Source organism: Suricata suricatta, chromosome 6 (assembly GCF_006229205.1).
Source record: "Suricata suricatta isolate VVHF042 chromosome 6, meerkat_22Aug2017_6uvM2_HiC, whole genome shotgun sequence".
Lineage (NCBI taxonomy): Eukaryota > Metazoa > Chordata > Mammalia > Carnivora > Herpestidae > Suricata > Suricata suricatta.
Window position 1 is genome coordinate 56,763,134 of NC_043705.1, and position 14,585 is coordinate 56,777,718.

The 14,585-nt window shown below is 37.9% G+C and overlaps 1 protein-coding gene across 4 annotated transcripts in view; it reads right to left on the reverse strand.

Moving 5' to 3' along the window:
- MTX3 (metaxin 3) overlaps nucleotides 1-2,382 on the reverse strand; it is a 14,645-nt gene extending 12,263 nt beyond the window's left edge. For 3 of the 4 annotated variants that reach the window (XM_029942498.1, XM_029942497.1, XM_029942500.1), the window contains exons 1-4: nucleotides 2,293-2,382; nucleotides 1,718-1,787; nucleotides 1,278-1,354; nucleotides 202-294 (exon numbers count right to left, since the gene is read on the reverse strand). In XM_029942498.1, the coding sequence (XP_029798358.1) occupies nucleotides 202-294; nucleotides 1,278-1,354; nucleotides 1,718-1,787; nucleotides 2,293-2,373 (321 nt within the window). In that variant the 5' untranslated portion in view covers nucleotides 2,374-2,382. The remainder of the gene's footprint in view (nucleotides 1-201; nucleotides 295-1,277; nucleotides 1,355-1,717; nucleotides 1,788-2,292) is intronic. The other variant, XM_029942499.1, reaches the window with a different exon arrangement.
- Nucleotides 2,383-14,585: the final 12,203 nt, after the last annotated feature.

Consider the following 14,585-nt stretch of genomic DNA (forward strand, 5'->3'; position numbering starts at 1 on the left):
TGGAAAGAGCCTAAATGTCCATCACCTGATGAGTGGATCAAGAAGATGTGGTATATATACACAATGGAGTACTACATGGCAATGAGAAAGAATGAAATATGGCCATTTGTAGCAAAGTGGATGGACCTCGAGGGTGTCATGCTAGGCTAACGTATAGTTTTAGTAGGTCACTACAATGATGTAATAGTCACCAATGCTCACCACTGCAGGAAGAAGCTTCTCTTCAAGGAGAGCAATGTAAGCCAGGGTGTCTGCCCCCTGTTTTGCTGAGAGTTCATAATCAGCATTATATTTCTATTAAAAAATATAAAACCAAAAAAACTTCAGAAGTCAAGGGCATCCCAAAACAGTGAAGCTAAATAAACTAAGATTCCTATTCTTCCTCAAAAATGGTAAATATCATATTAAAAAAACATAATAATAAATACAAATTCAGTGACAAATGCTGCTTAATACAAATATAGTTCTTAGCACATCACACACACAATAAAGTCAATAAATATTAGCTATGATTTTTTATTAATTGCTATTCTGTGATTGTTTATGACCTAGTTTAGTGCATGGCATGTTGTATAAACAATAAATAGAAGTTATTATCTCTAACAATTAGGAAGAAGTTCTAATTGGTTGCATTTTTCTCCATGAAAAAAAGAGAGAAAACCTTCCGATTTAAAACAGTTCTAAATTTTGTTGATATAGGATTTATTTTTTCAAGAAAAGCACTGGCAAAACCAATTACAACTTTTGTGTTTATAAAAGTCTTTACATGTTTAAACATTTTGAATACATTATATAAATCTTTAGATGCTCACACATTTTAGATACATTACTTCATGGAACATTTAACTGCAACTCTCTAGTTAAGTATTTAAAAAAAATAAAATTGTTCCTCTTTGGTAGGACCTCAGATGCCATGTGCAGCAGCAGGTGTGGGCCAGCTTTGTGACTAAATTGATAATCATTTCAATAAGTGTAATAATAAAGAGGGCTTCGTTGAATCTGTCTAGGTCTAAACTTCAATAAAATCCACAAAATTACATGAAAATATAAACTGAGTATATCTCACTACATGACATTCAAATAACAATACAACTCATGATTCAGAGCAGTAATTCTCAAGTCTCTTTTTATATAAAATCCCAGGTATCTCCAATTGTCTACTGAGTTGGTAAAAAAAAAAAAAAAAAAGCATTTAAAAAAATTCCCCAAAACTTACAATGTATTTTTTTAAAGTAACATGTAGGGAACAATTTACTTCTTCAAAAGGAACCACCCACCTGTTTTCTTAAAAAGCTTAGTATTTTCGCAGGCTGAGAAACAATGTTGTCTTCAGTTGTCAAAATTGGTACATCTCCTACAATCAAAAACATTTTACATACAAGGAAACATTTCTATTTCCTCTGAAATAGTCCCCTAAAACCCATACCAATTGCACATTTGGAGGGGGCAAAATGAGTAAGCTCATTTTGGTTTTTTGCAATTTCACAAAGCAGTTGTAGAGAACACTGCCTTTTCCCCAATGATCTGACATGTACTTTACAGTATTACTCAGAATGCCCAAACCGTAAACAACACACAGACAAGGTTATGGTAAGAAAAAACTAAAACCCCAAGGTACTCCATGGCTATATGCTTCATAGCTTTACATTCGGATATGGGGATTGGGGGGGGGGAGGGGCTCTCTTAAAGAAGGCAGAAAAGTGTGTTTACACTGTACCTCTTGAACCTCTCCAGGTGTTATCTATGACATTGACTTTCAAGGGTGCACCCGAAAATTTGGCGTAAGCCTGAAACAAAGTTGATAATAAAACATTTAGGGTACGTAGTGCAAAATCTACAGAGCAGCTTTAATTCACAGCCCGGTGGCCCTAAGGCAGGAACTCCTGACACCGGGGCTGCGTCCCTCTCCAGATGTCTAGCCCAGGACGCGCAGGCCAGCTACCCAGCTTTCGGGGACTTTGTTCCCCCAAATGTACGGGGGATGCCGAGCGGGGCGCGTGCGCGCCTTGCTTTGGTCTTAAATTCCACCGCCCAGAAAGGTTTGCAAGGGTGAGAGGGCTCGCAGCCAAGCGGAGAAGCCTTGACTGTCCCGCCAGGCCTCGGCGGGGTCACAAGCCAGGCTTTTGACTCCATGGGAGGAAACCCAGTGCGGTGCAGCGAGAAGCTCCCCGGCCGGTCTCGGCCCTGCAGCGCCGCAGAGAACCGCAGCGAGCAGCGGAGACGAGGCCCAGCCAGCCTCGCGCTCTGGCCCCGCCCATCTTTCCTGAGCCCTGGTCCGCGAGGCGGCCTCACCATCACCACCAGGGACTCGCTGTGCACCGATGGGAGCCCCCAGCCACCTCCCCAGCAACTGAGCTCCAAGGGAGCCGCCATCTTGCCGGGACCGACCTTTGGTACCCCGGAAGTATTTAGACGCTCAATTTCCGGCACGGTGAAGCACGGGGCGGGGCGAGGGGGAGGGAAGGGTACCTTTAGGCTGTGAAGAAATGCGTGGTGGCTAGGTGTCTTGGCTCTTAAGTTAGATCCTCTGGTCAGTCTTAAAATATTTATAGTGCCTAAAGTGCCCCCAAGCTCTTTGAGCATTACTACCGTGGGGCTCAAGCCATTTGTAAAATAGGCAAGATTGTTGTGTTTAAAATTATGACTCAGGGAGAAATAACTTGACATACCATAGGCACTCAATAGTTGTTCAACTCTTTCCTCCATATATTTGGCTTTTGCCTCTTTCCACTCTGGATTATGTCACCCTTATGTTCACTTGGTCTGCTCTCCTTAAAAGTACCCTATTTTTGAAACTGGTGAAGTGAATTCTGCCTTTTTCTGGTCTGGAATATCTCCTTTTCCCTGCCACTACTCCCTCAAAAGTGAGCTTAGATGTCACCTCCTCTGGGATGATTTTACAAAGTTAGGAACTTGAGAATTCCTGCAAAGTCTTGTACATACGTAAATCGTAGCTTCTATTCCATACAGATTTTCTGCCTTTCCCTATCCTTGAAAACTCCTTGAAGACAGAACAGAACTGGCTTCGTAGATGTGAGACCTGGGCAGTCAGTCACCCAAGGCCCCATGCTTAGAAAGGCCCACAATTGTCTTAACGTTCTGCCCCCATTGTCTTGAAATTCTTAACTTTTGAACAGCGCCTATAGCCAATTGAGTCTGTGGGCATGAGCTAAATGTTTTTTTGAACATCAAACTGATAGTTTCTCAGAGAAACTGTCAAAGAGGAAAAAATGGGTCTCTAGAATGCCATGATTCTAACATGCTTACAGAGTCTGGGAGTTACAGCATGCGTGCTGGGTTTTCTAGAAGGCACAACAGTCTTTCTGGGATACCCTCCCAGCCACTTCTCTGAGTTCTTTCCTTTCCTCTGCTTCACTGAGATAGTTGGGTACCCTTAAACAACTGAAAGCTCAGAAGTAACCTCCGCAATTCTCATAAAATTATAGCTCAACAAATAATTGCTAGGTACTCCCTAGGGTTAGATGGTTTATATGGCCTTATATGGCCATCTAAATCTTTCATCTTTCAAAGGCAAGAGTTCTCAGAAATGAAAATGATAAAGTATGTCAATGGTGGGAATCCATTAATAATACTTTATAAATGGGAGATGCTTAACATATGTACCATTGAAACCAAGTATCAAATACTTATTGAGCAGTTACTGTATCTAAGACACTGTAATGCTCTGGGGAAATGCATAGATAAATAAGACATGAACTCTATCCTCAGGAATTTATAGTGCACACAGGAAACATAAACTAAGTGTAAAAAGTCAGATTATCATGAGTAAAGTCAGAGATATAAATAAAATTCTCTGGAAGCACAAACCAGAAATGATGCATTCTCTGTGTGATCAGTGGAGGCTGTCTGTTCATTCTTCAATGTAAAGAAAGTAATTCAACTTTCAGATTCAAGAAATAAGACCTCCCCATTTTGAGGTTAAAATCCTAAGCCATAAAGCTCAGAGTCCATGTACTTCAATCAGGTATTTAAAATAATTCTGCACAGAGAATATGAATTCCCTGAGTCTTGTTTGCAAGGTGGAGGGATGTGGGGAATGGATGCATATATTTTTGTGCACACATAATATATTTACTCCATTCAGCCTTCTCCCTGAATTCTGGTGTTACATATGACAATTTCATTTGCATTAAAGAGAAATGAAATCTCTCCTCTTAGCACTGAATTGAAACAGAATAGCATGCTATTTCATCCCATGAGAAAATCCATGAGACACAGGTTTATCTGTGTCTATTTAATAGCAATCTTTTATTGTTGCAATTCCTCCTGAGAGTCTGTATTTGCTAGATTGAATTTTAAAACCCTAGCACAACTGATTGCACAACCAAGCTGAATGTTGTTCCACAGAACCACACAGAAAGCTGAAACCTTAGGAATTATGCCTGGTATGGATAGTTGGCCCCTGTGCCTTTATCTGGCTGCTAAAGCGTGTTGTTCAGAGTTCATCAAAATCATAATTTCAGATTCCTACCAGGAAACATATTATCTGCAAAACATTCACATATGTGTGGGATAACTTGAATCACAGCTTTATAATGAATATTCCAGACAATGTTTTCCCTTAAAGAGAAATATTATTTTTCAAAAGAAGGACACTAAAAATGCTCTCATCTAGTGACAGTCATGTGAACTCAGGGAACCTGACCTTGGCATCCATTTGTATGCCTCATGTGTTTCCTAACTTGAAAGCCATGGCGCAAGTTCTATTAGGATCTTTTTGTTTGGGTGATTAAGAATCTGTGAAATGCCCCTGTCAAGAAAAATGAAAGTTTTGTGACAAGTGATCATAAAGTATGGTCCTTTGTAAAAAAGTTAAACCAAAGAGACTTGAATATCCCTTTCCACTCTGAACATATGTAATCTAGTTCCATGTTCAAATATAAAATCCTTGGGGAGGAAAAGCAAACACTAAGTAGAAGTCAGGAGAGTTGGTTTCTTACTTTGACTCTAATTAGCGATGACTTTAAACCAATTATTTTACCTTTATTCCTCAACTCATTCACTTATAAAGTAAATGTTCTTTTATCTCTGAGATACTGTCATGCTATGTGTAATAATCAGTTAATAATAGCTAACATTTATGGAACAATTTCTACATGCCAGAAACTGTTTTATGTATCTGACATAACTCATTTGATCTTCATAATGACTCCATAAGGTAGGTACTGTTATATTCCCGTTTTCAAGGAGAGAAATTAAGGCACAAAGATGCTCATTAACCTTCCCAAGTTCACCTAGCCAGTAAATGATAGAAGCAGGATTTGAACCCAAGTAGTCTAGGCCCATATTCTTAACCACTGTGTCATACTGTTGGTATGTTGGTAGCCTTCTAAGTAGTCCATTAAAAATGCTAGTTTCAGTCAAAATAAACCTATCAATGCCATGATAATACAATCATTACCTGTTTTAATAAAAAAATTTTTTGGTGTTAATCCATTAAATAAGTTCCTAAAACAATTTCTGTATGCCCAGCACATTGCTGAGCTATCAGGGAATAATAACTTATGTGCACGCTTTCATAGGGATAGTTGATAAAATAAAGCCTATGTGTTTGAGGTAAGTCAAGGTGATTAAGAGTACCATTTTATTAAGCAGACTACAAGGCTAATGTGGTTTTAGACGAAGGACTTTAATATAATGCACTGCATGGCCAAGGCCTAGTGGAAGAAGTAGGCCTTTAGCTGACTTTGCAGGAAGGATGGGTACATTGGATTTAGATTGGCACAGGGAAGGAATGCCACATGGGCTATGCTACATCGGTCAAGACACAGTGCTGGGAATAACTATGGCAAAGAATCTTAAGTAAGTGGATGCTGAATTTGATAATAAGACTTATCAGGAAGAGTGTTAATTGACTAACTTAAGAACTAGAATTGGTGATGTTGGAAGGCATGGACATATGTAGTTTGGGGAAAGTAAAAAAGAGTAAAAGTCTAAATACAATATTAACAGATGCATGTAGTCAGGGCTGGAAGGTGGAATGCTATTGCTCATGGACACCATAGGAGGAAGGGTTTTATGAATCTATCAGTTGTATTAATTGAAGGGGAATGTTGTGGCAAATGAAGTGAGGAAATGAGGCTGAATATTAACAGAAGAAAATCAACTGGCATCCTTGTGCCTTGAGCATTTTTCATTGAAAAGGTTGTTAGAAATCAAATTGCAAGGGATTGTTGAAGAAAATGGAATTAGGACCAGGGGCAAGTAAAAGATCATGAGGCATGTGACAGATGAAGAAAAGAATGGGACAAGAACAGATGACTCAAGATAAGTGTTTTGAAGGAGATGACAAGGTGAATCTACATACATATAAAGACAAAATTGGCTACTTGTCAGCCTGAAGATGCCAGCGAGAAAAAATGCCTCTTATCCTATTCTCAGAGTTCTCAGAATTACCCTAAGAGTTGAGAGCCTGAGATCAGAAGGACAAGCAGTGGAGCTGGCACTGAAAATGAAGGAGACTTTCTCTCTGACACCAAAGAAAGTTTCAAGAACAGCATTGGATGCTGAGTTAGCCCAAGCCAGTTACCTCAAGAAGCCTGAGAGAGAGACTGGGACTTCAGAAAGAAGGAGAACAATTTAGAGAATGTACTGGTGAGTTAGTAAAAAGTGAATGGCAGCATTGCTGACAGTGGCAAAGGTCAAATTTAAATTAGTAAGAAGGAGATAAATCAAGTGAGAGTCACAGACAGGCTAATAATTAGGTGCCCTTTCAATTATCCTTTAAATATTTATTCAACATTTTTTAAAGATTGTAATGATGTTAGCTAGAGAACATAACAAGATCAATTTAAATTTTACCATTTCCATCTGTTAGAAGTCTTACATGGAAACCTGGGTTCTAGTATCACTTAAAGTTTGGTCCCAAGGATTACAGAGAAAGAGGGAGGGGGTTCTAGGAATTGAATGAAGATGGAACTTATGGATTCAGTGGGGCCTCAGCCATCTTTATGTCTTGCTAAGTTAGCATAGTTGTGTGGCTTCTTCCAGTGGTACTTTGTTGCCCAGAAGTTTAGTAGGGGGCCATCTTCATTTATTCGTTTGGTATCAAGGCTATCAGGCAGTGATATACATTGAAAGTGATTCATTTTGGTTCTCCAGCATATTGAACCTGATGTCTGTGTTTTGTATAAAAAATAATTAGATGAAACAAAAATAATAGTGTTATCTGACATAGCAATCAAACAGGAAAATTGTATTTTTAAGTGAAGATAGTAAAGAGTTTTAAAAGAAAATAAGGTTTTTATACTTCCTCAAAGTGGTAAACCACTGTATACCAGTAGACTATGATAAGTTATATATGTATATTGTAATGCCTAGAGCAACCACTAAGAAAGGTATACAAAGAGATATACTCACAAACACTAAATAAATCTAAATAGAATTCTAAGAAATGTGAAGACAACTCCACAAATGTTCATTAGCAGCTTTACTTGTGGTTGCAAAAAACTAGAAATAGCCCAAATGCCCTTCAATAGTCAAATAGTTAAACAAACTAGCTCATCCTTACTCAGCCGTAAAGAGGAACAGATTATTGATACACACAACGTGGATGAATCCAGAAGCAATTAAGCTGAGCAAAAAGAAAAAGAAACTTCACAATGTTAAATAGTGTATAATTCCAACAGATTAGTGGTTACCAGATGTGGGGGATGGGGGTGACAGGGTGGGTGAGTCCACGCAGGGATAACTCGAGTCTTGTAGTGATGAAATTATTTTGTATTTCAGTTGTGGTGGTGGTTACTCAAATCTGCACATGATAAAACTACATAGAACTATATGCACACAGGCACATGCAAATGAGTATGTGTAAAACTAGTGAAATCTGAAAAGGTTCATGGATTGTACCAATGTTAATTTCCTGGTTTTCTCTTGTATTGTATGTGAGATGTTGTCATTGGGGAACAGCATGAAGGGTATACAGCTTCGCAACTTCCTATGAATCTATACTTATTTGAAAATAAAAAGTTTTTTTTAAGAATTATGATATAGGAGCCTCTGGACGGCTCAGTTGGTTAAGCATCCGACTTCAGTTCAGGTTATGATCTCACTGTTTGTGGGTTCAAGCCCTGCCTTAGGCTCTGTGCTGAAGCCAATTTCAGATTCTGTCTCTCCCACTCTCTCAATGCCCCTCCTCCCTCTCTCTCTCTCTCAAAAATAAATCAATATTAAAAATATTTTTTAAGAAAAGAATTATGATGTAATGGTGTGATGCAAATATATATGCACCATTTATATATACGAGTATAAATGTACATATATGTATATATAAAAATTTCATATATAAAATGTTTAGAATCCTCAACCAGATGGCAACAAAACATGTAGACTCTCTGCCTTCATGGACCTTTGTACTTAGGACATCCTTTCATCAGTAGAGCCATGCCATTCATATGTTTTCCTAGAAGTGGTGTTGAGCTATGTTCAGCCAACCGCACAGCGGCTCTCCATAACCAATAATGATGAATAAGGATGGGACTAAGGAGTCTGCAGGACACAATCTTAGCACTGGATGAACTCTTCTGTACCACTGGGATTGAGTCAACTTTGGAACTTCTGTATGACCTGCAAATAATCCAGCAACCTCTATTTTGGCTAAAAACATATTTTAGAGTTTTCTTTAAGAAAAGAAAAGTGATACATAAAATCGCATATATTCAATCCACTGGTATAAAGGAATTATATATTAAATATAACATATAATATAATATGTTTAAAGGAATTTATATACATATATAAACTTATGTATGTACATATAAATATACATATGTTATATGTTGTATATAATTATATTAATATAATTGATATAACAATGTCATTATATTCAATATACTGTAAATTTACTATAATTGTATTAATAATTCGGGTATTATTGTATCAAATATAATTATATTACATAGAATCATACATACGTAATTTTATATGCATATAAATTACTTCATGTTTCTTCCATTGAATTAGCTCATTTTACAGACGAGGAAAATCATGAAATTCACATGCCTCATTTTTTTATGGTAGTAATTAGAAAGCTTTGAAGTATCATCTTCATAAATGTTTAAAAATGAATATATAAAATAATCTTAGTGATTTCCAGAACTTAAGTCATTCATGGTATTGTTAAGTTTTTAGGGAGCTGAGTTAACTTTTCCAGATTAATAGGCTACTATTAACAGTGACCTTGAACTCTCATGTAACTCATGTTAGTCATGCAAAACTCAATACTGGAAACCAACAGGATAAAGGAAAGTGAGCAAAACAAGTCCAGAGGGGATTCTCTTGGGTGTATTTTCCAATGTGGAACATGACTCAGTATGAGTATCTAGGGCAGTGCTTCCAAGAACATGTATGTTTGTGCAGTGGGGGGAGTGGTACAAGGCAGGAATTGTGATAGAAGCTTCCTCAGGGAAAGGAAATATGCCCAGAGGCTCTCCGCTTAGAAGAAAAAATTTTCTTCTCTCTGATCTTTTTAAGTGCAGATGTATTCATTATATATGTGGACCCATTTTTAAAATAGTGTACATTTAAATTCATTCTCCTTTAAAATAATTTGTATTTGCAGATATGGCCAACAGTTTATAAAAATTACAAGAGACCAGTTGACTCTCAATTAAATTGCTCATCTGATCTATAAGTACCTTCCCTTTATTTGGATTTCATAAGCCAAATGGTGTCTTCAAATTGGCAAATACAGTTGCAATTCTGTTGAACATATTTTTCCATGAAAAATGTTATGAGTACAAAAACAACATCTTAGAGGTGACATTCAATATATATTTTCCTTGCAAGTACTATGTACTTCTTTCTGTATTTTAGAAATTCCTTAGGAGAAGGTTTAGTAACAGAATTAGCAGTAGCATTCTTGAATCTTTCCTCGCAATAACGTTATCCTAGGGATAGTATTATACTTATTTTATAGATATATCCCTTTCAATCCAACAAACATTTATTGAGTTTACTAAATGCCAGCATTGGTAATACCAAGGTAAATAAGATGTAGGTCTTGTTACTGAGTGACTTACATAGAGAAGATAAGCATATAACATCCATTCTATGCAGCTTGTGCTCACTGGGATAAATCAAGATATTATGGGACTATAGGGGAAGGAGAATTCACCCATATGAAGAGGGCTTGGAGATGAAGTGGCAACAGACAAGTACTCCTTAGAGGCAGTTGGCCAGGAAGGAGTTCCCCACAGAGATAACTCCAATGGAGTAGAAACTACTGACTGAAAGAAGATATTTTCAAATGACACATCTGATAAAGGGTTGGTAGCCAAATATATAAAGAACCTATAGAACTCAACCCCCCAAAACAAATAATCCAATTAAAAATGGGGAAGACATGAACCGACATTTCTCTAAAGAAGACAACCAACAAACACATGAAAAGATGCTCAGTATCACTCATCATCAGGGAAATGCAAATCAAAACTACAAAGAGTTATCACTTGTTATGACCTGTGAGGGCTAAAATAAAAAACACAAGAAATAAGTATTGGTAAGGATGTGGAGAAATAGGAAACTTCAAGTACTATTGGTGGGAATGTAAACCGGTGCAGCCACTGTGGAAAATAGTATGGAGGTTCCTCAAAAAAACTAAAAATTGAACTACCCTATGATTCAGTAATCACATTACTGGGTACTTACTCAAAGAATATGAAAATACTAACTCAAAGGTATATATGCACCCCTAAGTTTATTGCAGCATTATTCACAATAACCAAATTCTTGAAGCGATCTGAGTGTACATTGATCGATAATGTATAAAGAAGATTATATATAAATAAATGATATATATGGTAATATGTATATAAAACGTAACAATGGAATATTAGAATTAAGTCTTGCCATTTGCAACAACATGGATGGAGCAAAAACAATTACGCTAAGTGAAATAAATCATTCAGAGAAGGACAACTACCATATGATCTCACTCATAAGTGGAATTTAAGAAGTAAAACAAATGAACAAAGGAAAATAAAGAGACAAACCAAAAAAACAGACTTTTAACTATAGAGAACAAATAGAGGAGGTAAGTGGAGGGGTAAGGAGGGGTGAAATAGGTAAAGGGGATTAAAAGTACACTTCTCTTGGGGTCCTTGGGGGGCTCAGTCAGTTAAGCATCTGCGTTCAGCTCAGGTCATGATCTCACAGTTGGTGGGTTCGAGCCCCATGTCAGGTTCTGTGCTAACAGCTCAGATCCTGCTTCAGATTCTGTGTTTCCCTGTCTCTCTGCCCCTCCCTTGCTCATGCTCTGTCTCTATCTTTCTCAAAACTAAATAAACATAAAAAAATTTTTAAGAGTACTTCTCTTGTTGAGCACTGAATTATATATGGAATTGTTGGATCACTATATTGTACATCTGAAGTGATGTATATTAACTACGCTGGAATTAAAATAAAAAATAAGACACGGAGTAGAAAAATTCTATGTTGTTGTCTGAGAACTATATATAATTCAGGAGGGTAAAGGGAGCAGTAGAAAATGATGAGATATAAGATTATAGACATAGTCAGAGGTCTATGTAGCCACACTAGCCACACTAAGGAATTTGGACCTGGAGGCACCTAAGGTAAATATCCTGTCCTGAAAAGTGATTTTTATCCAGTTCTGTTTGTCTCCAAAGCCTGTGCTTTTTACATTATTACATATTTACTCTACAAACATTCTTAATGTTCAGTATTTGCCAAAGATATAAATAAATCATATTGTAAGTAGGAAAAAATAATATTGACTTGGAAAATCCTTGAATAACATTACTTGGAAAATGTGTGTTATAATCCTTCTTTCAATGTTCTTTGAACTTTGAGTCTATTAATTAGACATTTACACTCTGCTATTTTAGCTTATTTTTTACTCCCTCCTTTTTTATACCATACTGTGCACTCTATTGTCATTAATATTAAAATAACAAACTGACCGGCATCTAATATTGAGCTTATACTGGGTGGGTGCTCTGAAACAGGCACTCTGCTTTTTGAGCATCCAGCCACCGCCTTCAGTAGCTACCCGACGTGCATGTGAGACCAGACCTACACATCAAGGGCATTTCTTCCAAGGCACATCTGCCGGGCCTGATGGGAGTAGAGGTCCCTCCCAATCTTGGCTTAGGGGACTGACAACCCCTCACTGGAGGTCAGGGAAACCCAGTTACTAAGGATGACTCCGCTGCCCCTAAACCATTAGCATTTTCCAAAAAGGAACAGAGGCACAAGGACCATGCCTTCTGTCATATTTAACAGTTGTATTGCCTCAGGGGGGCTGGGAAGAATCCCTCTGGATGACCTCATGCTCCATCCTAGCATGAATAGTCTTCATCCTTTCCCACCAAACCATTTAAATAGAGAGGGTGCAGAGAAAGTCAACTGTAATCACTTGGTGCAGAGCAGAGAGCAGAGAGAGAACATTTCATATTCAAGCTAAATTATCCAAGCAGTAAATGTCATTAGGGTGGGTCCAGTAATGAGACAGGAGAGAAACATCAAACAGTTGAGGAAATTCCAGGAGAGAAAAAGGAAAGCTCAAGAACTAGATGAAAGAGCATTAAGATTATACAGCTTCAGAAAAAGACTTCTGAACAAAATTGCCCTGATTGTGCTGGAAAGCTGATCGAGCACATACCCCCACCACAGCAGGTGGGTCAAGGAACTATTACGGCAATGAAAGCTCTAGTGAAAAACTTTGTTTCCTCTTTCTCTTTAAAACTTTTGAGTAATGCCCTGATTCTCATTATAAGAACAAAGAATGTAATTTTTTTTCAGTAACAAGGTTGTCATCTTAAACTTCCTTATGATAGTCTGTTCACATTCAATATTGTGTTTAACTCCTAGGATGGAGAATGGAGGGTAGTTATTACCAGGAGAGGGAAACGGAAGGGGCCTCAGAAATTTGCAGTAACGAACTTAGCCGACAGTGGGAAAAATGTTTGTTATATTCTTCCTTATACCCCTGTATATACTTGAGCATTTTATATACTTTTAAATAACGAATTGGAAATTCAGGCAATATTTAGAGAAAGGAGAGAGGGAGCAAGAAAGATTTCAGAAGGGTGGGGGATGAGACAAAGACAAGAAATAAAGGAGAGATAGAAAAAGACAAGAAGGGATGGTTTTGAATCTACAAGAGTCTTTTGACTCCATGCTATCGCTAGTGGTTTGCCCTGAGTAAGCTCGCTAACTCTACCCACACGAGGCTCAAGCGGAGGCTGCAGCAGATGTCCGCGGCATTCTGATCTTTACAACCCAGACACAAAAGCAGTTCTTCCAAAGGGGAGTAGAGAAAGGAAAAGGAGGGAGAAAAGGACATCAAATGCAGTTGTTTCAGGAAGAAAAGAAAAAACAACGAACACACACACACGCACATATATGAATGAACTTAAAGCCACTCTAAACTACTCCCCTTTGGGTACAGAAGCAGGTACCTCAGCCAAGTTCAAAATGAAACCCCATATCCCTCCAGACCCTTTTCTTTCCTTGACTGTGTAATTTATATGCAAGTTGTCTGCATAGTTAATCTTTTGTAGCATCTGGTATTTATTATCAGAAAGATTCGGGGGAGATTCTGGAAGTGCTCTTCATATATTGTGGGTTTTTAACGTTTGTCTACAAGTCTATTTCTTTAAAAGTTAAAAGTGCAGCTGAGCACAGGGAAATACATAATACAAAGTAGGGGGCCACATTACCAGGCAGGTGAAGATAAAACGGAACTAAATATTTTTAATGTTTGTTTATTTTTGAGAAAGGGGAGGGCAGAGGGACTCTGAAGCGGACTCTGCGCTGACGTCATAGAGTCCTATATGGGGCTCAAAGTCATGAATCAGGAGATCATGACCTGAGGGGAGAGTCGGATGCTCAACTGACTGAGTCACCCAGGCGCCCAAAAGGGAACTCAATTTTATAGCTAAAGGGACTTTGAAAGTCTTCCAGTTCAGCTCCCTGATTTTCTACAAGGAACACTAGCCACAAGGGCTGAGCTAAAACAGAAGCTAGATTTTCTGAAACATCATTTGTGTTTGCCTTAAGGTTTTATTTTTCTCCCCAAATGGAGAAAATGGAGTGATGACTAAGATGTGTAAAATGATATTGTTCTACTTCTGTAAGTGGGATCAGCATTGCATCTGACCGGCCTGGGAGAGTAAGGACTCTGTCTTCTAGGCTGGTGCTTTCCAGTGTTGGTGATGGAGGATCTCTCTCCGGGTTCATTCTTGAGATGCAGATTGAGATCTTGCCAGACACATCAAGCAGGCTAGATCTCTGCAGGATCTCGGTTGGACCCTTCTTCCTTCTCACCTACTATAGTCATTCCTTCTCTGTGGCCCGTGGACTTGATTTAGAAATTCAGAAAATTTCCTGTTAGACCTTGGGCAAAGCATGCAGTATTTAATACATAGTAGCAGAATATTTACTATTGAAGCTTGAAAAGATGTGAGTTCTTTGTGTGCAATCTTTCATTTATGCATGTGAGAGGGTTTTCGTTTTTTTAATATTTTTACATTGTAATACTTGTTTTGCTTGTTGGTGGTGTTTGCTTATTTGATACATTCCGTCAAGGACAGAAATTACAT